This window comes from Canis lupus, chromosome 28, assembly GCF_011100685.1.
Source record: "Canis lupus familiaris isolate Mischka breed German Shepherd chromosome 28, alternate assembly UU_Cfam_GSD_1.0, whole genome shotgun sequence".
In the NCBI taxonomy this organism is placed as follows: Eukaryota; Metazoa; Chordata; class Mammalia; order Carnivora; family Canidae; genus Canis; species Canis lupus.
This window is the reverse complement of record NC_049249.1, coordinates 10,483,472-10,509,322: the sequence shown is the minus strand read 5'-3', so window position 1 is coordinate 10,509,322 and position 25,851 is coordinate 10,483,472. Positions and strand designations below refer to the sequence as shown.

Genomic DNA, 25,851 nt, shown 5'->3' with positions numbered 1-25,851 from the left:
TATTCCAAGGGCTATGACATCTACTGTGTGTATGTGTGTGTGGAGTAGGGGAGAAGGTGGACAGCAAGGTGTATGGAGATTTTCCAAAAGCCATGTATAGTTTAGTTGAACCTCTAAATTACTGAAGAACCAAGTTTTCCTTCCACAGAACTTAACGAGGAGAAAACATAAAAAGGTACAGTAGATAAAGATAACAAAGAAATGTGAGAACTAAGATCATAAGATCACAGAACAAAAAGTGACCTCTTAAAGTCAGGCAGTTTAATATCTGACTTCCAGGTGGCCGAAATCCAAATTCTGTGACACAGAATTTAGATACATTTAGATAGAAAAAGCAATTCTCAAAACTGGGATTAAGGAGAATGATCACTCCCCCCATAGATCAGAATCTTGGAGGGGTGTGTGTGTGTGTGTGTGTGTGTGTATTTTCAAACCCATGGTGATTGCTGATGACAAAAGGCATCTTGTTCAGGTATGAAGTAGAAAAAGTCAAGAATTACTGATCTAAAACAAGACATGTAATCCCTTTGTAACACTTCTCTAAGTTTACTGTGTTCCTAGCCAAGTTTAGTAGAAGCAGAGCAAAACACAGCTTCTAAAAATTATGAATAATCTCAATTGGGGGACAGAAGAGGTGCTTCAGGGGGTGCTTACTAAAGCCAAGTTTGCTAGTTTTTCTGCATCTTGGGGCTTAACATCTTTGATAAAAGAATTATTCAGAATAATTCTAAATACGATAGAAGTCTTTTAAGGTTTGTATCTATTGCTTTTCAATTTAACCAGACTGTCAAATTACAATAAAATTTAATTACCAAGGAAATTCTTATTTAACATATTTTCACCCTATAGGCAAATATACCCAGGAAGCCAAAATATAATCAGAAGGTTACCTAGCAAATAGATGTCAGAGCAAAGGGTCATTAAGCACCACAGTCCAATGCCTTTGTCTCCTTTCTAGGAAAGTAATGAGTTCACAGACACTTCTGCCAAACTATTTACATCTGATAAATTTTTTTTTTCTACCAGATTGATTGTTTCTATCATCTTAGGTAAGACTGTGTATGTAAGTTCAAATATATTACATTTGGATGCTAATTTAAACAAAAATAGAAGGGGTTCATAGGCTGTGAAAGACACAGGATTTAGGACTGGAGGGCATGAATTAAAAAATAATAGTTCCTGGAAGTGAGGGAAGAAATATCCCTAAGTGATGTCACTAAATACTGGTTTGGTGAGAGCACAAATCTAAATTATTAATCTAAAGGAGTATTATAACTAAGAATTCTTAAAAAACACTCTGAAATAGACTTTAAGAAATAGTGCAATAATTTCAGATCAAGAGAACAGACCTTGGCCTCGGGCTGCTTTGAACTGAAAGAAGAGTGTGTCACTAGCCTGAGTTAGTGAAGCCAGAGTGAAGAGAGATCTGAGTAGTAAAAGCATAACTGACATTTTAGGTCAGGATCACAGGAGAGCTCCTGACAAGCTAGTAGCCTGGCCTATTTCTCTTTTTGATTTTTAGTCAGATAGAGGATTAAAACATATGTAGCTTTTTTGGGGAGTGGGGAATTGCCCTTTCATTCCCAGTTTAAATGCCCAGGACAGGGACGCCTGCGTGGCTCAGTGGTTGAGCGTCTGCCTTTGGCTCAGGTCATGATCCTGAGATCTGGGAATCGAGTCCCGCATTGGGCTCCCTGCAAGGTGCCTGCTTCTCCTTCTGTCTGTGTCTCTGCCTCTCTAAGTCTGTGTCTCTCATGAATAAATCAATCTGAATGAATGAATGACCGACCAGGACAATGATGGACTAGAAAAATACCACTGCTTAAGCAGAAAACAGGTGCTCATTCCCCACATGACAGAAAATGCACTATATCATGGGGCTCTTTTAAATCCCCCCCATCACAGAGTGAGGGTAAAGAAACATTTGTCAAGGCCCAGTAGAGGCCAAGAACAGTACATGGCTTCCTCCCTGGTGTCCAGACAAGACTCCAATATGACGGGAGTTTATTTCTTTTGTAATAAGAGTAATAATAGCGGTTATCAACTCAATGCCCACACCAGCATTTTGCAAGGCAATATGCAAGGGTATATGTATAGGGGGCTCTAAAGGAGGCATGGGGGCCTGACACAAACAAGAGGACATTTAACAGTTCACATGACAGATCCCAGCAACATAAATGTTCTTTTCTCTCTAGAAATAGAGTGATGTGTTTTTGACAAATATTCCTACTTTCTTTTTTGGGTGAAAGGAAGGAGACTAGCAGAATTATAATAAGCAGCAGATATTTGATAGTATCCTGAGCTTTTCATGATTGTTAGGAGGATCTTCTAGACATTAACTTTTCTCATGTTCTCTTGAGGATCTTACTCTCTATATTCTTGAAACCATTCAAATCTGCAATGTAAGCCTCAAAATGGAAAATTCTACTTTTGTTGTCATATACTAAATCACTTAAAGTTGTCACAATGATGGCATTCCTAAGTAATAACTGTAATCTTTAAAGACTAGATCACTTTGTAAAATGTAAAACCTTAGAAAAAGATTCTTAAATTTAATATCATTTTCCACTTATTCACCTCATGAATATTTGAGGAAGTATACAGATTTTACAATTTAAAGTATAGATATAAGCAAAGCACTTTTATTTTTTATTATTTTTTTAGCAAAGCATTTTTGTATCTACCATTCTGGGTGCTCTTGGAATTAAGTCCTTTATCATCATTCTCTTCTTCTCTATGGAAACTCATGTCTATTGTTGGAGATTTTGCTGGAGTGGCATGAACTAAGCAGAATCATTGGTATATTCAAGTCTTTACTCAGGAATATTGAAGACAAAATGTAACTAAATGTATACACTCACGCACACATATATTCAACTTAGGTATTTATGTCACCTCACTCCTTCTCCTTAGGTTGCCTCTTTTCTCTTGCTTCCAATCACAATCCAGTTCAACTACACTGATTCAACTTTCCTTAGAGAATACTGAATTCTATGCTCCCTGCCACTAGTTTCTCATTTTAGAGTTTGCTTTCACATTACCCAGAATTGTCAGCTTTCTTAAAGTCCAAATCCGATCATCACTTTAAGGTAGGCTCCATGGAGCCCAATGCAGGGCTTGAAGTCAAGACCCAGAGATCAAGACCTGAGCTGACCTCAAGAGTCAGACACTTAACTGAGTCACCCAGATGCCTGTGATTTTATCACTTTTTTTTGGATAAAACATATCCACTTCCCACTGCTCATACTCCATCCTCGTTAACACAGTTCTACCTGGGGGCTGGGTTAAAATTTCTTACTCTACTCTCACAGTTTGTTAAACTAACCAAATGAGTTACTATGTAGCGAAAATAATTTCCCTAAGACATTTTTTCAAGAGAACGGAAAACAGCATAGGAAAAAAGAATAATCTTCCAATGAAAATGAGTTCAAATCAACAAGGCAGGGAAAGGAAAGGGAATTTTGAAGACAAGACAGTAAAAGGTGTAGGTTCCTAACTATAAGCACACAGTAGGCTGCTAACATGCTCTCCAAGATACCAGAATTACTGGGATGAAAAGGCATGGTTTACACAATGGCTTTCAAAGCCATGAGAGTTTTTTGACTGCAAACCAGAACAAGAAACACTTTTTACAAAGTGATATAGTACACATATCTCAGTTTGCGTATCTATGATGACACACATTTCAATGAAACAGTTTTATCCTTATTATATGATACGTGCTCTCTTTTTCTGATTTCTTTTTAAAATGTTAGGACCCACCCAAAAAAATAAAATAAATAAAATAAAATAAAATGTTAGGACCCACTAAACTCATCTTACAACTGACTAAGGTTGCAACTGGTTGATCCAGTTTAAAAAACTCTTCTACAGACTTACCAATTCCTAGCACCTCATAAAAATTTGCTATCCTGGTTATTTTCTTCTTAATTCATCTTTATCTAGCTAATGCTACACTGCCAGGTTTTCCTGGCAAAAATGTTTCTAGTTGATTTAATAGATGTAAATAGAATGTAAATAGAATGAACACCTCTAAACTGGTGCTATGATCTGCCTGTTTGAAATGCTCAGAACTCCCATTTAATAAGAGTTTAAAATCGCTAAATCTTTGGCAGAAGATTCCCTAAATTCTTTCATTGGAAAACTGATGGTTTGATGATTAAACACATATGCACGCACTTATCCATACTCCCACACTTAGGTCTTACATTTTGTTATTCAAACTACCACCACGTAGGAAGAAAAATCTTCAAAGCATGTAACATTTCAACCTTGACTATACAAAATACTCAGTGTACAATGGAAATGAAGATAAATTCTACACAACTTTGTAATTTTTAATCTTAAACATCTTCTACTTTCCAAACAACTTTTAGTCTAGTCTCTGAAAAGAAATGAAGAATGACTAATAGTCTGATAACATGCCCATGAACAGGACTAAGAAATGTAGAAAAGTAGCATTCCAGGTTTTAATCATAGTTCCAACATTTTTATGTCTTTGACTGCAGTGAAAAGACTGGCCACCCAGTATCCCTAATACAAACTCACCTGCCCCTCTTTCAAAGTTCTAATCAATACAAACGACTTCCTCTACAATTTTCAATCTGATTTTCTCACTTTCTCTATCCCTCACTAAATTAACTCTTGCCAGATTTGCAAAGAGCCCAACATAGTACTAAGTATCTTATATACAGAATTTCAATTGAGCTTCATAGCAAATCTCTGAGGCAGATGGTAGAAGATTCCTTTTACAGATAAGGAACCAAGGCTCAGGAGACAAAGGGCTGCAGAAGGGGAGGTGGATCAGAGGATAGGGTAACTGGGTGACGGGCACTAAGGAGGGCACTTGATGGGATGAGCACTGGGTGTTATACTGTATGTTGGCAAACTGAATTTAAATAAAATATTAACAAACCCAAGGTTCAGAAAGTTTCAATAACTTGTTCAAGATCATGTACAGAGAAACTAGAAGAGCTGAGATTTTAAACCAGGCCCATTAAATTCTGTCTCTTAAACTTGGAGTAGATATCTCTCCTCTCCTCTCTATGCCTTACCTACTCTTCAAGATCCATCTCCTCTAGCATTGAGTCAACAATGGTTCTATTTAACAATGAAATTTATAGGCTTCTGATGTAATTTCTTAACTGGTAATTTCATATATGGATTTCATTCTCTTCCTAAAAAGCAATGTACATCTCAGCAAGAGTGAAACTAAATTAATATTTGAGATTTAATTAAGTTAAAAGTAAACCTAAAAGAAAATTATTAGCAGATTAAAACTCTAATTCTAATTCTAAGGTTGAATTATGAGTGCCAAAGTGGTATATGGTTTGGAATCATGTGTATCAAGGGCAACCCATTATGTGAGGAGGACAAGTCCCTTAAGCTCCCCCACATTCCACGTTTTTCATTAAAAAATAATAATAATAAAAGATTAGAATGGAACAAACAGTATTTAATCAGTGGACCAATCAAAACTTCCTATGGTCACAACAATGTGAATATGCTTAACACTGCTGAACCATATACTTAAAAAATGGTTGAGATGGTAAATTTTACATTATGTGTCTCTGCCACAAAAGACCTAATGAATAAACTTTAATACAAAAAGAAAAAAACAAAAAACAAAAAAACCCCAAGCGAAAAAACCTCCTGTGCTACATTTTGAAAATACAGAACATGTCCAGGCCTCACACTTATAAACCGATTGAATGGATCTGGTGTAGAACCCAGGCATCTGCATTCTTAAAGACTGATTCTAATTGAGACTGAGTATATCCAATGATTCTCTGAACTCTTTGTGCTCAAATATTCAAGACAGAACTAGCCTGCACACAATGGAAATAGACATTATAAATAACATACTTTAAAATTAACATATCTTATAATTTTTGCAAAAGTATCACATTCACACAGTTCATAATAAAAACTTTAAAAGACTTGTTTTAAATAAAAGGTATCTAAAATGAAATCCAGATCTATTTGTTTTTCCTTTAGAAAATGCTACAATGCAAAGGGGAGACCCTAAGGTTTATAATACTTTATTATTCATTAAAGTGTTGCTATATATTTCCCAATGTTAGAACAGATAAATATTAGTGTGTTTGTCTCACATTTAATATAAGATTGCACTTTTAACAGACTCAGAGGTCTATTACTCAACAGCATTCAGGTGACCACTATGACTTCCCAGATGAAAACATGAGTGTTAGTTAGAATACCAAGTTGACAGAAATTTAAAGTACCAAATAATCCCTTATCACTCTGTATTGGTGGTCAAATAAGGTTGGTGAAAGTACCATTACCATCTGAAAACTACTAGTCAATAAACAATAGTATCTGTACATGACTATAAATAGCCTCAGACTCCAGATTTAATACTTATGAGTTTTTAGGTATTTTTGCTTACTTCCCAGGTTACTTCCCAAGTTGCACTCTAACCAAATGATGGCTTAAACTATTAACTATATACACACTGATCAACCTTTTATTATTTATTTTTTTTTAGGTTTTAAAAAATTATTTATTTATTCATGAGAGAGGCAGAGACATAGAGCAAGAAGCAGGCTCCCCCTGGGGAGACTGATGTGGGACTCAATCCCAGGAATCCAGGATCACACCGAGTCAAAAGCAGACTACTAAACTGCCCAGGCATTCCCTGATCAACCTTTTGAAAAAATGTTTTCTTTTGAAAACATTTTTCTACTGACCTCTGAAAAAAAGCTTTTCTACTCCAATTGTAAGTGATGCTTGATATACTACCATTTCCTCCAAACATAGCAAAAGTCCAAAAATTTCTAAGCTGAACAAGATTAATACAATCCTCGGCTAAATGCTCACCACTGGAAGCAGCTAATGACAAAGTGTACACTCAGAATACAAGAGAACAGCTATCTACTGCGTTACTCAGTAAATTCTGTTAAAAGATTGTGCACTCTTTTCGGCAATGAGATCTAGCACTATATGACGTAAGAATGTATTTACATTTCGATAAAAGTATCTGGTGAGAGAAAGTTTTTGAGGAAAAATGACTATACAACTCGGGAAGTGGCAGAAAGCTATCCCATTTTCCATTTTTCCCACTCCATTTCCCATCTGCAATTTCCCTGATTGCAACACCTTGATAAGACATAAGAGTCCTTGAATTAATTCCAAAGTATCAACAGAATCAGAGAAGAAAATTCTGGATTAGAAGGAGTAAGTCCTTTTTAAAAACAAAGTTATAATAACTGGAGAATTAAGTATCAATTCATAAACAAAAAACACTAAAATGAATTCATTTATGAGATGCCAGATTATAATCCTACCATATTGATCTGGTCACCAGTTTAGAATGGATAATGGCAAGAAACAAGCAGTTATAAGCTTTCAAATTTACAAATAAGTAGTAATTAGGTTTCCAGAAAATTGTTCTATAAATAATGTGGCATGACTGAGTAAAGGAAACAAATGAAGCCAACGGACAAGCCTTCAGTACCAACAAAATTTCCAAATTTATAAACATCGGACCAAAAAGCAGAGAGACAGCCAAAGAAGTAAGACAAAAATACTAACTAAAAGATAATCTGGAGCAACTACCAACAATAGCATCATTTTTTAGTAGAAAATGCCATTAGAAATTATCAGAAACCCCTTCAACCTACATTAATTACACATATTTGAGCTTGAAAAAGCTTTCTCCAATACTTTGCTATACCATTTCTAATCTTTATCACCCTAATTCAGATGTTCCCCTCACTACTTTACAACAGGAATCACTTTATAATACTTCTTTATACACCTCGTTTCTCAAAAAAACAAGTAAGCAACACATATATTGTTCTTTTTTGTCCAGTTAAAAGGAAATGCCAGCATCTTCCCAAGAATCAGAATACTATACTGTAGAATACAGAATACTATAAGAACCTCAACTGACTATGTTGCTTTCATACTTGTACTTCAAGAGCAAACAATACTTAGTAAATCATCATTTTAGCAAGCAATTCCAGCATAATGGTTTACTCTGACAAAACTATGATTTTGAGAAAATAATTACATAAGCCCAGCAAGCAGGTATTATGAAAAATATAAATATGTATCTTGTCTAGCTGAAACAAATTTTTCAAGTGAATAATCCCTGTGAGGTAGGGGAGTATCAAACTATAAAGGCATAGAGTTATTAGGCAGTGTGGCACCCAAATACTGAAGCACAATTTTGAAACAGTAACTTCTAGTCATCTAAGAGATCATCTGGAAAGAATTTACCATTAAAAAATTACCAACTTCTTACCAAGTACATTTACAGAACACTTGGAAATTTTATCCCTTCTGTGGATTTTTAAAAAACATATTAAAATCTTAAGAAGTAGAAACCAAGCGTTTAAAACAGCTTTTCACAACAAAATTTATTAGAAGAATAGTGGTTTTGAAAAGTCTAGCATCCAGTGAGAACTACCATACACAACATTACAGCTGGGAATGTTTCTCCAAAATGTCATGGTCAAATAATACAATGGAACCATTAAATCTTACACATGCACGAAAGAACTAGCGCTTCTGACATACAATGCAAAAAAAAGGGGACCACATGGATTAAAGTTTTAAGTACTCATCACATACATTAAGACACAGCTTATTTTAGTCCAGTCAAAAATCAGAACTGCATTAAAAAATTTAATGTAGTGCAATCAAACCAAAAAACTTAATTTGTGATCATAAGTGCTCTACTACATAAACATTGATCATAGCAAGGAACAAAAAGTTCAAATCACACAGTACAAAAAAAAATCTGTAAATAAATATAAACTACAGTACAAGAGAAATATTAAATTATACAATTCCGTCAAACTGTAAACAGTATATTGAAATGAGGTCCATAAGAGTAAAGGGGGTTCCTGTTTTGTTACATGACACTTGAACTTCTAGAAATCTGATGCCATTTTCCGTATCTTCAAAGGCTATGGGTTTTATATATGGAGAGTTCCTTTTAAATGTAAGATATCAAATATTAAAGCAGAGGAATAATCTATTTTGTTAACCACAGATAGTACTGTAGAAAACAAAAGGAGTCTTAAAGAATAAAGACCTCTAGTAGACAAGTCTTAACATTAAAGATGCAAAGTACTAAAACACTGGAATTAGAACTTCACATCATTAGAAACTTGTCACTGAGGACTTGAAGGCTACAAAATATACTGACAAAATTGTCTGTTGATATCTAGACCTAGACCTCTGCTAATTTTTTTGACATTTACATACTCATGTTACAACACCAACTTTGGCAGAGTCACTACTAATAAACTCAGAGCACTACTGGCCCAACGGTTCCATCACAGTGGCCAGTGCACAGAATTCTCTAAAGACATTGCATAAACTAGAATGTAGAGGTCAGACACCCAAGGACCAGTGCTTGAATTTAGTAGTAGTGTGGTGAAGAAGCAAGAGCCACATCGAGGAGGAACTGCATCTGTTATAGTTTACAGAAGCAGCAAGGAATGTCATTTAATTGTGCTGGCTATTAGTGGCATTTAAAAATATAGTTTGTGTGTGTGTTACACATGTGCTGGCTATACATTTATGCACATTTTGTTTTTTTAAATACACTGTTAACAGGAACCCCCATATTATCTGCTCAGTAGTAATAACTGAATATATAGAATGCCACTATAAGAGTGTGAGGCACCGTGTGCTGGAGAGTTATATGCAGCTTTAAAATCTGTTTGGCTGAGTTATACCTGGATACCTGAACTGAGTTTTTAAGTTGACATTCATCAAGGATGTGCTACCAGCACGTCGAAATAAAAGCAAAACAGAAAAATACAAGTCACTGTTAGGTTTAAGAATAGCATCAAAGTACCTGAATTGAGTGAGAATAGTGTGTAAACTGTCCCTGAGGGTTTTTAAACAGTGTGTACAAGTTGGATTCCTAAGAACATTAGTTTTATTTAACAATGTGGACTGATAAAATACCAATGTCTGACAGTTCAAAGTGGAGGTTATAAAGAATTATATGCAAAACACTCCAAATGTATAGTTTATACATTTCTTCTCAAAGCAGCAGCAATAAGCTGCTGTAAAGTATATATCCCATCAGAACAAGCAACATGTGGGAGTCAGATAAAGGTTTCTATCTTCGTCTGGTTTTCTGACAGCACAGCATATCAATATCCAATGACTATTATCTTTCCTAGATCAGAATGTAACTAATTTCGACTAGCAATATAGGATTAGACTTTTAATCAAACACTTTGCTATTACATACTAAAATTCCTTAAACTTACTAATGCTGGTATACTAACCTAGTTAATTATCCCCCCCTCATTTTAGAAATATACCCTTCCACAACTTAAAAACATTAAGATCCATTTTCAGTCCTCTGATGTAAAAAGCATGTCAGTGAATTAATATTAAAAATTTACACAGTAAAAAGGCTTGAATTTCAGCCAAAGATTCTAAATACTGCTCATTCCCTGAAGACTTAAAGGGAGAGAGAATCCCTACCCATTTTCCTAGTGATTTTTCTAAAATGGTCTGACACAATTTTTCATTTTGGGGAATCTTCCCCTCACCTCCTCTCAAATTCCAAATTCTTAAGCCTGAAATGCTTAATGAAACCAGAAATGTGAGGCAATCATTTGGAATTGCTTGAAAGGTACAGAATGTTGTTGTCTTTTTTTTTTTAATAAGAAGTATTTATATAAATGTGATCTGACCCCGTATTATGTAGTTATGCTTTATATTTTTAAATAATCACGCTAAAACTTACAGTACCTAAGACTCTGAAGATAAATTAAGACTTTAGTGTTGTAACAGAAAAAGTGCTGAATTATCCCTTTTCTAGTACTTCAAACATTTCGGACAAGTGCTTTCCTAGTGACAGTAAAGTTTACTATATACCCTTCCACCAAGCAGGAAAAAAAAGTTAACCTGGATGAAAGAAAAGACTTTTAGGAGTGTAGCACCGGGTATTTACCAAATAATAGATGTTTCACTTACTCTGAGGGGGTAAAAATATTCTAGATTGAAATTCTATTTGGCTATTGAATGTTAAAAATCCCTGCTCTACTGTGTCAGTGTCCTGTGGCCAACCCCCCACCCCCCTCCCCCAGTCCCCTTACACACTATCCACTGAGAATCTAATCTCTAAAGAGATTATTTTAAAATTTATGTTTTCAGGACATACCTGAGAAAGGGTGCAATTATGCAGAACAAGGAACCCAAGACTGCACTAATACTGGTTATAGGTTCATAAATTCTTTCCCAAGACAAATCTAAAAAGTCTAAGAGGTATGGATCTTCAAATACGTCTTACTGCTTTAGATTTTTTTGGTATGTGTGTAGGGTCATTTCCAGTGTTGAAAAGATCACCTTGAGTCTGTTCAAAGACAGTTCAAGATGGGGTAAAGAGTTCATTTCCATATTCAAACTATAAAGATTAAATATTATGATTATAATATTTGCTACATCCAATAAATCGATGATTAACTAAAAGTGCTTGTTTTTCAGCGCTTATCGACACAGCTCTAAATGAACTGGAAACCTTAAAATTACCCCCCAAATAGTTGCAGAATTAACTCATGTTTTATTGTCAAATCAACATTAATTAGTCTTGATTCTCATTTTCAAATCATCTAAAAGATTTCTCTATCATGAAATGAAGGTGGCCCAACTTTACATTATCTATCCTGCGACTCATTGTTTGTACTGTTGAAGAGAATCTTTAGCTTCTTCTCAAGTCTATACATACTTTCCCATCCTACTCCTTACCCCCCTCCCCCAATCTCCTTCAAAACATTTAGGGCACACAGCTACAGGGCTAATGTCTGCTTTTTCAAAAGGCAACTGTGAGTTTATCTGGGAACGAGAGACAGAGGATGGGCAGAGAATTTCCTCTATTTTCCCTTCAGTCACCATGTCACAAATCCTGTAAGTCTCAAGGACAGAATGAATCTAAAGAAAACTAAGAAGACTTTGGAGGTCTGCATTCCTTGTACCAGAATTATACTTCTTTCCTTTTCAGTAGAGTTTGAAAGCAATCACTTTTTTTAAGCCCCTATATAGCTTAATAGTCTCCTAAATGGGCCATTTGGCTAAAGCCATTAAGTTTCTAATAGCACTGGCCTGACCACAGTAATAAAGACCTAATTACAACAGAAAGATAAAGGTAACAGGAAAACAATCTTTGATATCTTCAATGAAGGTCAAAATTCAACCTATAACTTTCAATGTTTTCCATAAAAGATTAAGTGGAGCAATTCAGTCTATTGCCATATTCTATCACCAATGACAGCAACCTGAATATATAGAAAAAGGGTGGCTCATATAACTAGCATTTAAAGAAAGAATTATTACAAAAGCAAAAATACGTGGTCTGTCTCAAAATTAAATCTATGGGGACAACAGCTGTTAAAGAAAATGACATGACCAGTCATTTATCTGTTAAAACCCTTCAAAATAATTTCAGGTTCTGACATTGGACAGAATCATTAATTTTTTTATAAAAATAACCAACTGAATCCAAGCTTTACTAATATGGGTCAATGAAATGTAAGAGAATCACAAAGGCTTAGAACCAGGCCTTGCACCATGTGCTTATTTGAGCAGGGGGAGAACACATAGCTCACTAGCAGCTCAAAGGTTGCTAAGTACTGCCTAATGACAGAAGGTAGTTAAGATATGGGCCTTTGCAGGTAGTCATTTTTAGTCTAATTTAGAGTTCTCTCCAGAAAATTGGGAACTAAACTTCTCATTGTGCCTTATTGTTTTATTATCTGATCCCATATAGCTCATATTATAGCTCAGGTAAAATGTTGGGGAATGAAAATGCCAATTGGTTGAGGTAATGGTTTATATAAGATAACCAGAGTTCTAAAAGCACTTCAATATTGTAAAGTAAAAGTGTACCAAGTAAAGCTAATACACACTTCACACTTGTTGAGCTTGCTCACCAGAACTGAACAGTAATTTACTTCACATAAGGACCCCTATTATCATCACACAAAGCCTTACTCATATTCATGATCTGCTGCAGCAAAGGTTTATCAAGCAACACCTAAACTTCAGAGTAACAACAAACTTAATATTAAAAAGTATTATACACAAATATAAATTATGTTTCTTGAAAGAGAGACCTTGTCCTTCATGGTATTTGGGGAGCAGAAAAAAGTGTATAGCTCATCACAAACATAGTTCAAGAGTCACTTGAAAGCCTACTGAACAAAGTAATATAATATATTACATTTCTGTCAAGCTTCATGACTCTACTGTCTGAGACATGAGAAAGCTAATGATAAAAATACCAACTAGATATCCTTCCACAGTATTATTTAGTATTTTTGATTTTATAGTGCCATAGTATATCTACTCTACAATACCAATGTTCTCTCATAAAAAACTCAAGAATTGGATTTTCAATACATTATCTCCTAACATTAGTTTGAGTAATGTCATCATCTGCCTACTGGAAAATGATAGGAGAAAAGGCTTTTGTGACAAAGACCGCTGTGAACTATACTTTCCCATACCATAAAAATGGTCAACTGTTGTTTGGGCCATGCAAAACTCTGATCAGCAGAAATTAAGCATGCGAATAGACCAATCTCTATTACACATTGATGAGGACGTCCCCAAACTAGAATATCTACACTGAAAGTGCCAATACAGAACAGTGGCAAATCAAGAGAGAAATCAAATATTAAAAGATCACTGCGGCACCAAGACTGACAGCCAGCCATGTGATGAGCCACCTCCGAGAAATACATGGTATAATGGAAATCTGAACACAAAATTTAACATTAAAAGTGCACCTGAATATTACCAACTAACTTTACAAAACCTACAATAAGGTAAAATATATATCTTTTGAAATATTCAGCAGCTTTCTGTATTTTTTTTTTAAGATTTTTATTTTTTTCTGAGAGGCTCATGAAATTTAAAAGGGACCACTATCTAATTTCAACCATGCTTCACAAAACAATAATGGCTATTTTATATTGCAGTTACCAATGTAATGCAATTAGTGCTTTAAAATAATCTACACTCAAAAAGGAAAAAAAAGAGAGAGAGAGAGAGAGAGAAAGAGACCGACCGACCTTTGGAGGAAATATGCTTATTCAAAAGCTTCTTGGAAAAGAAAATTTACCTGAATATCAAGTCATGACTGATCTCACGTGTAATGTTTAAAAGCTTCACAGACATGAATATTACAATCTTCAGGTCTCAGGACTTTTAATCTGAGAAAGTTTAGAGTTTGGTTTGTTTTTAAATTCACTTTCTAACCAAAACAAATAATAGAAGTACTCAAATTTTCACTATTTACAAGTCTCAGCCTACAATCTGAAATGACACAATACAAGTTCTCTTATTTAAACTGCAGCATTAAAGGGTAGGCACACCATTCTTCTGCTGCTCGATTGTCATCCACTGAAACACACATAGAAAATATTTATGTTAGTAAAATGATCACTCCATGTACACTACAATGACAAAATTTACATAACTCAACTCATACATCACTTTATAGACTACCACACAGGATTAAACCTCTCTGAACAGTAAAACTACAAAAGTTGAACTTTTAGGGCCAGATTCTTAAATGGGCCTTTAATGATGCCTTTCTGAGAGGGGATAAAAGCAAGCACAAATTAATTGCTCAAAGGACCCTTTTGCAGGAATTCGGGCTACCAAATACCCCCAAACATCAGGCAAAAAGGTACCATGGCTGCAATTAATTGTGTGTAACAAATTACTGAGTGTGGAACAAAGGAGGCATTCCTTCACAAGCTTAGCCCTTTGCTTTCAGCAAACTTTCTACAACTTCCTTCAACTGCAGATGAAAACCATATATTTCATAAAATATTTTTATTGCAACTTCTAGCTAGGCTAGAAAATATTGCAGAGTCACATACTGCTCTGAACCCAAGCTGCTTTTTCTGTTGAGAAGATCAGAAAGCTAAGAGGAAACAGGCTCAGTCATCCACAGATTAAACTGCTACACAAAATAACCAAACCAAAAGAGAAACCCAAGCCCAGGCTATGTCGAGAATGAGCAGTGCATGTATTTTAATAACAGCAATGGTGTGCCTAACCTTTGAAGAAATAGGTTGCTGAGGAAAAACTATCCTTAACCTAATTAACTGCTCCAAAGTTGCCAGGCAAAAATTTATGCTTTGGGAATATCTGGACCTACTTCTCTTCAACTCAGTATCCATCTGAAATCACTGGCTTCAATTTAATGCTCCAAGTTTTACTTTATTTTATACAAAAATTCCAATGACTTTTTGCTTATTTTTGGTTAAGCATTTAGAAGGGCCTGACCACCTTTCTCAGCAGATTAGATTAGATGGGGTGTGTGTGGCATGGATTTTGTTTTTACACTGAGAGTAATTTTAATTTGGTCAAAAGTCAAAATTAAATTTTATGGGCTTTATTTATCAGTTATTCTTGCAAAAAATTGTAGGAAATAAATACTATGAATTTCATTACTATAATTTGAAAAGCCCATCTCAAAAAAAGTTTAAGATGCTCTTCAAGGAGTGCTTATATAAACATGATCTGAAAAGTCCTGAATTGTGTGCTAAACAACCATGAAAATCAGCGAAATATCAGGAAAAGTTAAAAAGGGGATAGAATGCAGGATGCCAAAAAAGGAGAACGAGAAGGAGAAGGAGAAGGAGAAGGAGAAGGAGAAGAAAAACTGAAAGCAACAAATTAAATAAAAACTAAAAAACAACCCCTCTCCCCTTGTACTAGTACCTGGATTAGTTAAAAAAGAAATTCTGAGCTTGATTGCTGATTGGATTATCATTAGATGTGAAATGCAACCTAAATCATATTAGGTTGCCTTGGGTTTTTTTTTCCTCACCACAAACATGGATATTCATGTGGATATTTGGGCAGACTACTGAGGCTGTAAAATCTAGATACCACTTTTGCAGTATTGTAATTACTTAAACACACTTTCCTTACTTCTCCCTTTCCCCAATAAACAGATCTTGAATATATTAAACTAGTTGCTGCAATAACATCCAGTTGTTAGTTAGCACATGATCAATCTGTAAAAGGTTTTAAGAATACAAAGAAACTGTTAAAATGAGGCATCCTCTATTGTTTTATGTAATGTACCCTGACTGCTCCTGAGTAAGAACGGAGCTCGTCCTCCATGAGATAAGGCTATATCCTCACTTGTTGGTGAGACCAAATTCTACCCTTAGAAAATCCCAAAGAAAATTACAGCAAAGGTAGTGTTACAAAGGAATTAACCGAAGCATTTCTGAAGGTAGTGTGTGCACATTTTCCACCTCCTTTCCCTCTGGGTGAGCACTAAACAGATTGCTGATTTGTTAAGTAAATTTAATAGTGAGAAAAAAATCATAAAATGTAAATTGACCTAAATAATTACACTGAATAACCAAATTTCTTAAATTCAAAGGTTCATTGTTCTTAGGATATTTTTCTTTAATCTTTCAATTAGTTGAAATGCAGAAGAGAAACATGAATGATTTTATAAGATGGCTTTCTAATTTGTAATGATAAAGCTCCCAGTTTGACAGAGGTGGTTTCTAAAAGGGGGCTTTTTTATCTTTTTTTTTTTTTTTTTAAATAAAGGCAAATATAACTTAAGAGGAAAAAAAAAGAAAGAAACAAAGAAAGAAAGAAAGAAAAGCATGCAGGCTCTACAGGCAAGGAGTCCACTTCCATGTATCTGTTCTCTGTGAGGTAACTCAATTCTCTTTTGTAGAGAAACATGCAAAAAGGCCAAACAATATCCCGAGCCATACTGCACATGAAAATTTTAAAATATGCAACATTCAGAATGCACCTTTCACCTCTGTACACACAAGTCAATGCAAAATCTGCAAAGAAACAAGTGTCACAGTAAATGAAGTCAGGTGCAAGCAATGATAGCTGAACAATGCAGTAGTGCTCACCCAGTTTGTACAGTAATTGGCACTCTACAGTATTCCTACTCATTTTTTGATTCATTTGCACTTTGTGCTGCCTCTCCCTGGGGATCTAATTCAATCTTTACAGAAACATCTGGCCCCTCCGACCTCATTAATTTCATCTTTTTCTTTGGAGGGTTTTTCAAAGTGCCCAGCCTCTCCTTTACTTTGTACTCCAGTGTACTGTGGGGAATCCCATAAATACTCTGAGCTTTGGAAACACTCATTTTTCCACTCATAACCACTGAGATTGCTTCCTCCAGTATCTCACTGTTGTACTGTCTGTAACGCCCTCTTTTCTTCCGAGGCTGCTTGGAGCCAGGGTCTCCTTCTTGATCCGATGTGGGATATGGCTGTCCAGAGGTAGACTGCTCAGCATCTGAGCCCCAAGAATCGGGTCCAGCATCTAACATGCTTTTTCTATTTTGTTTTGGAAGAATAGCCCTTAACTTTTTACTAAGCGCGCTCTCCGTTTGTGAACCCATTACCAAAGAGCTATAGCTGTACTGATCACCAGTGCGAGACTCCCAAGAAAGATCCATTCCTCGAACTTGTGGTATCTTTAAATCTACAGGAGATGCATGGCTCCCATCCTTTTTTCCATCTTGTTTTGCTTGAAGTGCCATTTTTGGAAAGGCAGAGTTTTCTGCAAGAAAAGGAAGGTCACTGATGTTGCTGAGTGCACCATTTCCCCTGAACTTCATACGGCTGAGGTTGAACTCATAATGTGGTTTTGCCCAAGAGGCTTCCCTGGATAATATTAAGTGTTGTCCATGATTCTGTAATCCAGATGGCCCAAGGCTGGCAGCTGTGGACAATTGGTTTCTGCTCAGTAGCTCTTCACTAATCTGCAGGGATCGAGCCAATGGAACTTTGAGTGATGTGGAGTGTCCAAAACCTTCCCTGGTTCCATCCTGTAAGCTTCTTGGAGGTACCCCATCACCACTCCGAAGTCCGTCTGGGCGGTACTGGCTGGGTCTCCCAGGTCGCCTAATTGGATGGAAGGAAACTGATGTGAGCAGGACTTGCACAGGTAGGGAGGGATGGGTGAGGGGACCACTCCTTTATTAGAAGGCCTTGCTTGGGTAACATCACTTTGTGTTATTTATTTATTTTTCTCTAAAATTAAAAAAAAAATGGTCTCGGCAGTTAGTTTTAAAACTTGTTCACAAAAAAAGAAAAAGGAAAAAAGAAAAAAAAAAACCAGTAGCTTTTTGGGCAAAGAAAAATTAAACCTGTCAGCTGGTCTCTGGTTGGGTTCACAAATTTTCGGAGAAAAAGTTTCGCGCAACTGTCTGAAAATAGCACCTTAAATTATTAATTACAAAGTAATCATCAAGTCTCCATAGATCTACACAGAATTGTGTTACCAATGTGACGTTACCACTAAACAAGTACAGTAATAAAAGAGTAAGCCAAATTATTTATTTTAATGCAACATATTCAACATTCATGACAACCAGCTATAAAACTGGAACCATTTACAGTGGTGGAACCCATAGATAATTGCTCATTTATCCCACAAACAAGCTGATGTTCATTATCAAAAACCAAACAAGTTCAAATAACATTTCTTATTTTGCTTGGGAAAAAAAGATGGCTACCAGCCCCAAGGGTGGGAACCCAAACCAAAACACCCATCACATTATAACTTACCACTTCTTCATTTTAAAACTATTAGGTGCAGACACATGAGTACCACTAATTTTCCATTTGAAATAATCCAATCTTTAAAGAAACTGCCCTTTATTTTCCCCAAACTTTGTTTCTTAAGTTCTACTCAAAATACTGTCAGAGGTATATAAACAATTTGTAGCAGTTCTTTAGTTAGAAGTGTCTCTTCTTAAAGTATCAAACGTCAATTTTGAAATTTTAAGTGGATAGCTTTCAAATAATGTTTAAAAAGTCAACTACTAACACAAAGCTAATTCGTAAGGTTTCCATTTTCACAATAAAGATTATCAAAGATAAAACTGGCAACTGGGAAAGCATGCCAGGGGAATAATTACATTTAGTAGGCACAAAATGAAACTCTGAAGAAATAATGATAAACCAACTATGTTCTCCAAAAGTCTACTCTGTGCTGTTATCAGTAAAAAACATAATAAATATAACAAATAATATTCAACTAAAAGATGGGCAGGCTTGTCGGTGCTTTTGTCTTCCAGAAAATGATACCACATAAAAAACACCTTCTTTCCATTCAGAGGGATAAACACAGCAACTTCAACCATATTATACATGGACTTGGTGGCCAAGTTTAAAGGAAATCGTAAGCAAGGGACTCATTTATGCAAACCACACTTAGGCTTCTCCTACATGTGTCCTTAAATTACACAATTCAAGTTTTCTGATATATAAATGGGACCCAATGACTTGGGACCACAATAACTTGTATCTAATATAAACTATAGTGAAAAAGGGCTTAAGGAAAAAGATTAGTAAATTATGCAAACTGCATTAAATCAGTGTTACTTTTAGACTGAAGAAAGGAGAGAAAAAGGAAAATGATGGAATTTTAGAGAAAATAAAGGCAGCATTTTAGAAGTCAGTAAAGGAATCTTTCAATTTGAAGGAAACTAAAAGTTGAAAAAGGTTAGTCCATTTAGTGCGTACTTATTCCTTTAACATCTAAACAACTTCCTTCTGTTGGTATTCTAAAAGTTAAATAAACCTACATATTAACTAATTTAACTTACCAAAGTTACTTTTCATATACGAAGCTGATTTTTGGTTACAACACAATTTTATGGAAATTCTTCCCAAATACGGTATTTAAATGTCTTTATTGATACCTGACTTTTCTAAATGGTTTCTATGTACATGTAGAGGGAGAATTAAGACAATTCTTACACTATAAAATTAGGTGGTCAGAAAATTCACTTTAATCTGCTAAGAGTTATCAAAACTGAGCATGTAATAATGTCTTGGTAGCATAAGATGGTTATCCCAACATCTACAGTCTTAACCACTTAAAAAACAAAAAATACATATAATTACATTTTCTGAACTGCCACACAGAGTTAAAACTGCAGTTCAAATCAACAAATGAAACAAAACCAAAAACAAACAAGAAAAAAATGAACAGCCCCCACATACCAGCACACTCCATTAGAAATACCAAGTTAAGTACTGGAGCCCAACTTTCATTCAACAACTTCAGCACACATAATACTGCTTTTACATCTGAACTCTGGAATTATTTAGGTTGGGTTTCCCACTCCCAAACACTCAACAACAAAAAGTCCAAAGACATTCTTGCCGTATTTTCATTCATTCACTGTATGTACTAAACTGGCAAAACTGATCTACACTAGTCAATTATGGAGTTCACAGATTGTGCTTTTACTGGAGTGATGGACTAAGTAATTTACTAAAGGCCCACTTATAAGACTGTTACTCTGAAGACTTAATTTTTAAAACATATAAAGGAGCCTGCGCCAATCTTTGATAAACTGTCCCCTATAAAACTGTGGAAGGCTACAAATATTTTCCCTTACCCGTTCCCTTGAGTACTGGAGCAACCTGGAGAATGGCTCAGGGAAGTGCTGCCAGCACATGGACTTTTCTTAGTGGAGAGATCAAGTACACCGTCTGTAGAGACACAAACACCTGAAGATATTAAAAACTAGGAACAAATGTGAACTGAATAGACTAAAAATGACAAAGCAATAGGCCTAATCAACCAAGCAGATTCACCAGCCATATATGAGTTATGAAGTCAATTTGTTAATAGAATCAGGATTATTTTCCTTCCTAAAGTGATATACACTTACCAAAGCTTGTTATAGCTATTATCTCCAAGAGTTAAGTATTTTATTAATAGGGCAAAAGAAAAGGTATGGCATATCACTGAAGATGTTAGGATATAGTGAGATATTAGAAATTGCAGTTTACACAGTATGAAGTTTTGCAATAGAACTATCAGACTCCATTTTCCAAATTTATCTTTATCAAAGCATGTGAGTTTTTAATGCCACATCATACAAATTTAAAACCAAATTCCTCAAGAGCTAAGTCTACCTGAAACATTCAAAGTACACAAAAGTTGGATTTAGGAAATTTATATAACAGAAATCATTTTTAAATATGTTTATACGGTTAAATTACACATATATAAAAGATAGTCTGTAAGATGAATCAGATGCTATTTATAATTTTCATATGTCCTAAGTACTCCTCAGACACATCTGCAAAAAACTGTGTATTTGGATTCAGTCTTTTAGAAAAAAATCTGCAAAGTTTCAAAATTCCCTTCATGGTATCTATAAAGGCAGGGTTTTTAATTAAGCTATTATAGGGACTCCAGGATGGCTCAGCGGTTGAGTGTCTGCCTTCAGCTCAGGGCGTGATCCCGCAGTCCCAGGGTCAAGTCCTGCATCGGGCTCCTCCCTCTGCCTGTGTCTCTGCCTCTCTCTCTGTGTCTCTCATGAATAAATAAATATTTTTAAAAATAAGCTACTACAAACTGGTCAGCAAAGTTTAAGGAAAGAAAGAAGAATGAAACAGTCTTGATACTGAAGACAGCCTAGACGTTTAGCCATTTTTTTATTTATTTATTTATTTATTTATTTATTTATTTATTTATTTATTTATTTATTATTGAAGCTGGACCAAATAACAAATTTGTTCTATTAGAACATAAAATTAGAAGACCTTCTTTTCCCACAAAGACTTTTTTCCCCTCACAGACATATCTAGAAATGCAAACTGATCATCTGGACAACTTTTAAAGCTGTCATTCTGTTCAAAATTAACAGAGCAAGCTGATACACAACGCCTCTGGTTTTCAGTTGGTCAACAGAGAGGATTTTTCTATCTAGTTATCCCCAATCTAGAACCTACACAGGACTTGTGGACTTGTCTCTGAAGACATTGTCACTCCTGATTTCAGGCTGTTACAAATAAATATGTGATTGAGTTTATAAATGAAAATCCCACACTCATACAGAATAAGTGTTATCCTTAAGTCACTAATATTTCTAAAAATATAACTGTAATCATACAGAACCAAGTGTCCTATTAGACATCTTAACCCAATTAGATATCTAACAAGCAAATACACTGCTTAAAATATTTCCAACCAGAGACACTATTATTTAAAGATTCCAAGTCTGTCTAATCAAACAGGCAATATATTTTAAGTCTACTTAAATATACTAAATATACAGTGATTCATTGAAAATACCTGAAAATTCATTTGGGAAATATCATTTTAAAAATTGTTTCACTTAAAGCCTATACACTATAATCCCATCATCTAGCTCAAAGTTCTCTTAACAAAAACATACCATCAGTACAACATATTTCTTAAGCACAGCACCAACTAGAAGTTAGATTAGACTAGGTGGTATCTTTATATGCTAATCTCCATTATTAATACTTTAAAAACAACCTCTATGCTGTCATTCTCCTACTGCAAACCTGAAGTTTTTAATACAGTATTTAGAGCAAAGAGATTAAGGAAAGATACCTATCTTTGGTAGAGATAATCCTCAATAAAAAGAAAAGCACAGAAAAGCACAATTTTGTTTTGGGTAACCAAAAGTAAAAGTACACTGATCAATGTGAGCATATGTTAGGAAACCTCTCAGAATTCTGAGATTGAGACTATTCATTACCAGAAACAGGAAAAAAGAATTACTATTCAAAACTACATTTTTAATAAACTAAAAGCCAGTCTAACTGTAAATCCCTCTTAAATTAGTTAAAATAAGCAAAGGAAAGTCCTTTGAAAGAGGTTCTTTTACGAATTTAACTTTTTGCAAAATGAACATGTATTTCTCACCAATAAATCTACACATCTCACAGCTTTCTGCTCCTCTTATGAGCTCTCTATGACAAGGAACTCTCAGTAGAATAAACATCTCCAATTTACAATCTGTATTGGGTCAAACAATGGCAGGATTGAAATGCTCACTTCATCTTTGTGAAATTAAAGGTAAAATGAGATCACAAAGCAACAAAAATATTTAATCTGAGTCAACTCTTCATAAATTCAAGAAATATGTGCTAAGCATAACTAACAACCTCCTAACATTTTCCCTTAATTAGGATCCTCACCAACAAATTAAAATTACCTTTTGAAGCTATTCTAAGGTTAGTTTATAATACAGCACATACATGTGTGGATGTGTTTGTGTATTAATAAAATACTGAATATACTGAACCACCAATTGTGTCTAATGTCTTCCTCATTATATCTAATCTTAGGAGTTTCTTTTTTAAAGATACAAACAATACAAATTCTTTCTTGACTTATAATTTCATTTGTAGAGTATAACTTCTATCTAACAAGACATTTTTATTTCTCAGGTGCTAATCCTGGAACACTGATGGATAGGGGGAAAGCTTTTTCAAAGGGGTTTTAAAAACAATGGATATAGCAAAGCTTTGTAAAGTATAAAATACTTATATAAATATCAAGTAACTTAAAGATCAGTAACAACTGTAACCACCTAACTTTCCTGGGTGGTAAATTAATCTAATGGTGACCATGAACTATTGATACATAAGGTAGCCATTTCATCTGTACTTCTCTATCACTGCAGAGTCAGGAATAATTTAAGAATCACATTAGTCTTTATCCTATTATTGTTACTGGTGCCCTATTTGCCAATAATTTTTTTTCTCCAAATTAAAGTATTCTGATTGGACAGAGGAGACCTTAACATCAAACCATACCTTGTTCGCTAGGTTCTGACTGAGACTTTCTGACAGTAAGGTCCAGAGGTGAGTCTTGGTCAGCCATGAGAAGTTTGCTGAGCACAGGGTTCTGAGTAGTTGCAGCCGTGGGAGAGGTGGTGACTGGAGATGCTTTCGGCAGGCTTTGGTTCTTTGTGCTATTGGGCTGGCTGGGGTCCTGAGTAGAGCTATTTTTTGAGGTATATTCAGCAGCAAATTGTTGGATCATTCGCTGCATGATCTCACGGGCCACTAGGGGAATATTGGGGTCAGAGACCCAGGGACTGTCTGTAAACAAAGATTTATTTACTTTTAAATTGGGACAATGTACTAAAAAAAAAAAAAAAAAAGACAGCTTTCAAGCAAACATAAAATTTCATTTTATTTTTTTCCTTACAATGCAATATCCTAAAAGTAGTCTTCCATCTCAGAATTACATTTTCAATCTCTAAGCCTGAGTTGAAGTTTTTAAAAATAAAATTTTCATAAAATCATTTATAAATACCACCCCCTCAATATTATGGAATTAAATAAAGGGATAACAAATAGTATATCTTATGGGCAAGAATCACTTACCTGATACAGAATACATAAAACCCTTCTTTTATGAAATAATTACTCCCCTGTTTACCACTTATAGATCATATCTGGTTTCTCCTAGACCTTTCCTCATTTATCTCTTCCTAAATTGCTGAAGGATGGATTACTTAGTTCATGAGTGCTTAATTTACCCTCTGTTAAAGGCTGAAAGCATATCAAAATTATAAAAGATATTTAATATAAGATCCATGATAGACTGAGGCAATAGCCTCCCATTTTCAGGCTCATTAGAATTACTTTGAGGGCTTGTAAAAACAGATTGCTGTGTCCCAAACCCAGAGTCACTCATTCAGCAGTTTTAGGGTGAGTTCAAGGACTATCATTTCTATTAAGTTTCTAGATGGAACTGGACAAGGCACCACAATTTTAGAACCCCTAGGCTAGGAGTTTAAATGTCAAAAATCAAAAGCTTAAGTCCATGTATTTTCCATGAGTTCTTTAAATACACTCTATCAATCATTAAACAGCTAGGGAAGTAATGAACACCTAAGTTATCAATTTTGAATCATTGTTAATTTTAAAACATATGAATTCATTAACTCATAGAACTTTCAGCACTGGAAGGGATCTTGAAGGTCAAATGGGGAAAATGTTTGGTATAAATATATCATCACATCTCTACTGTTACAATCCTCTCTGGGAGACTAAGTTTCTCAAGAGCAGAGATTATGTTCGTTTACCTCTGTACACTCAGCACCTAATCTTGCTTGGTATAAAGTATTCATTCATATTAGTTGACTAATAAATGGGTCAGTTAAATCAATTAATCATCTTCAAATAGTTGTTTTTCTTTAGACAAATGAGCTTAATGTGTCTAAAGAATAAGTGGCCTCGGGACACCTGGTGGCTCAGTGGTCTAGTGCCTGCCTTCAGCCTGGAGCGTGATCCTGGAGTCCTGGGATCGAGTCCCACATCGGGCTCTCTGCATGGAGCCTGCTTCTCCCTCTGCCTGTGTCTCTGCCTCTCTCTCTGTGTGTCTCTAATGAACAAATAAATAAAATCTTAAAAGAAAAAAAAAAAAGAATATAAGTGGCCTCTTCAAATCTGTATAGATCCCTGATTAAAACTCTCCCCCTGATCTTAACGTTTCACCAGTGACCTTTACTTCCCACAATACTTCAGAGGTTTTAGAAGACAGTTCTCAGAAACCTGAGTTTCCTTGGTTTTTTAAAGATTAACTATAGAAGGTAAATTACTTTATCCTTTTTTTTTTTTTTTTTTTTACTTTATCCTTAATACAGTGCGAGCTGGAAGGGAATTAGGTTGATTTATAAATTTAGAGAAAAACTGAGTCATTACAATTAAAATCTAAAATCTCCACAACACACACACACATCATCATCATCATCACCACCACCTCATGGGACCCCTAAGAATAATTTTTTTCCCTGAAAGACAACATTCAATACTAGAAGATAGTCTAAAGTCAGAATATTTAATTCTTTGAAGTTTAATAAGTTTTGCTCTATCGATTGTTATATTTGTTCTACTAAAAAGTATTTCTTAACCTCACATTTCTTCTCTATAAAGAGTATGCTAGATGGTTAAAGAATTAAGGTGTTTAATTAGGTAAGTTTCAGAAATTATTACAATCACTGACAAGTTCCTTAAATGTTTTAATAAACATTTCAGCCACACTGCTTTT

The 25,851-nt window shown here is 35.0% G+C and overlaps 1 protein-coding gene across 13 annotated transcripts in view; it reads right to left on the bottom strand.

Moving 5' to 3' along the window:
• The window catches only part of LCOR (ligand dependent nuclear receptor corepressor), a 153,030-nt gene that overhangs the window by 21,038 nt on the left and 106,141 nt on the right, over positions 1 to 25,851 (bottom strand). For 10 of the 13 annotated variants that reach the window (XM_038578392.1, XM_038578396.1, XM_038578393.1 and 7 more), the window contains 2 exons: positions 23,607 to 23,894; positions 20,423 to 20,516 (listed from right to left, as the gene is read on the bottom strand). The exons of 1 other annotated variant lie outside the window; for it this stretch is intronic. In XM_038578392.1, coding sequence (XP_038434320.1) covers positions 20,423 to 20,516; positions 23,607 to 23,894 — 382 coding nt within the window. Of the gene's footprint in view, positions 1 to 8,358; positions 17,913 to 20,422; positions 20,517 to 23,606; positions 23,895 to 25,851 lie in introns of those variants that run through there. 2 more of the 13 variants (XM_038578404.1, XM_038578403.1) reach the window with 2 other exon arrangements.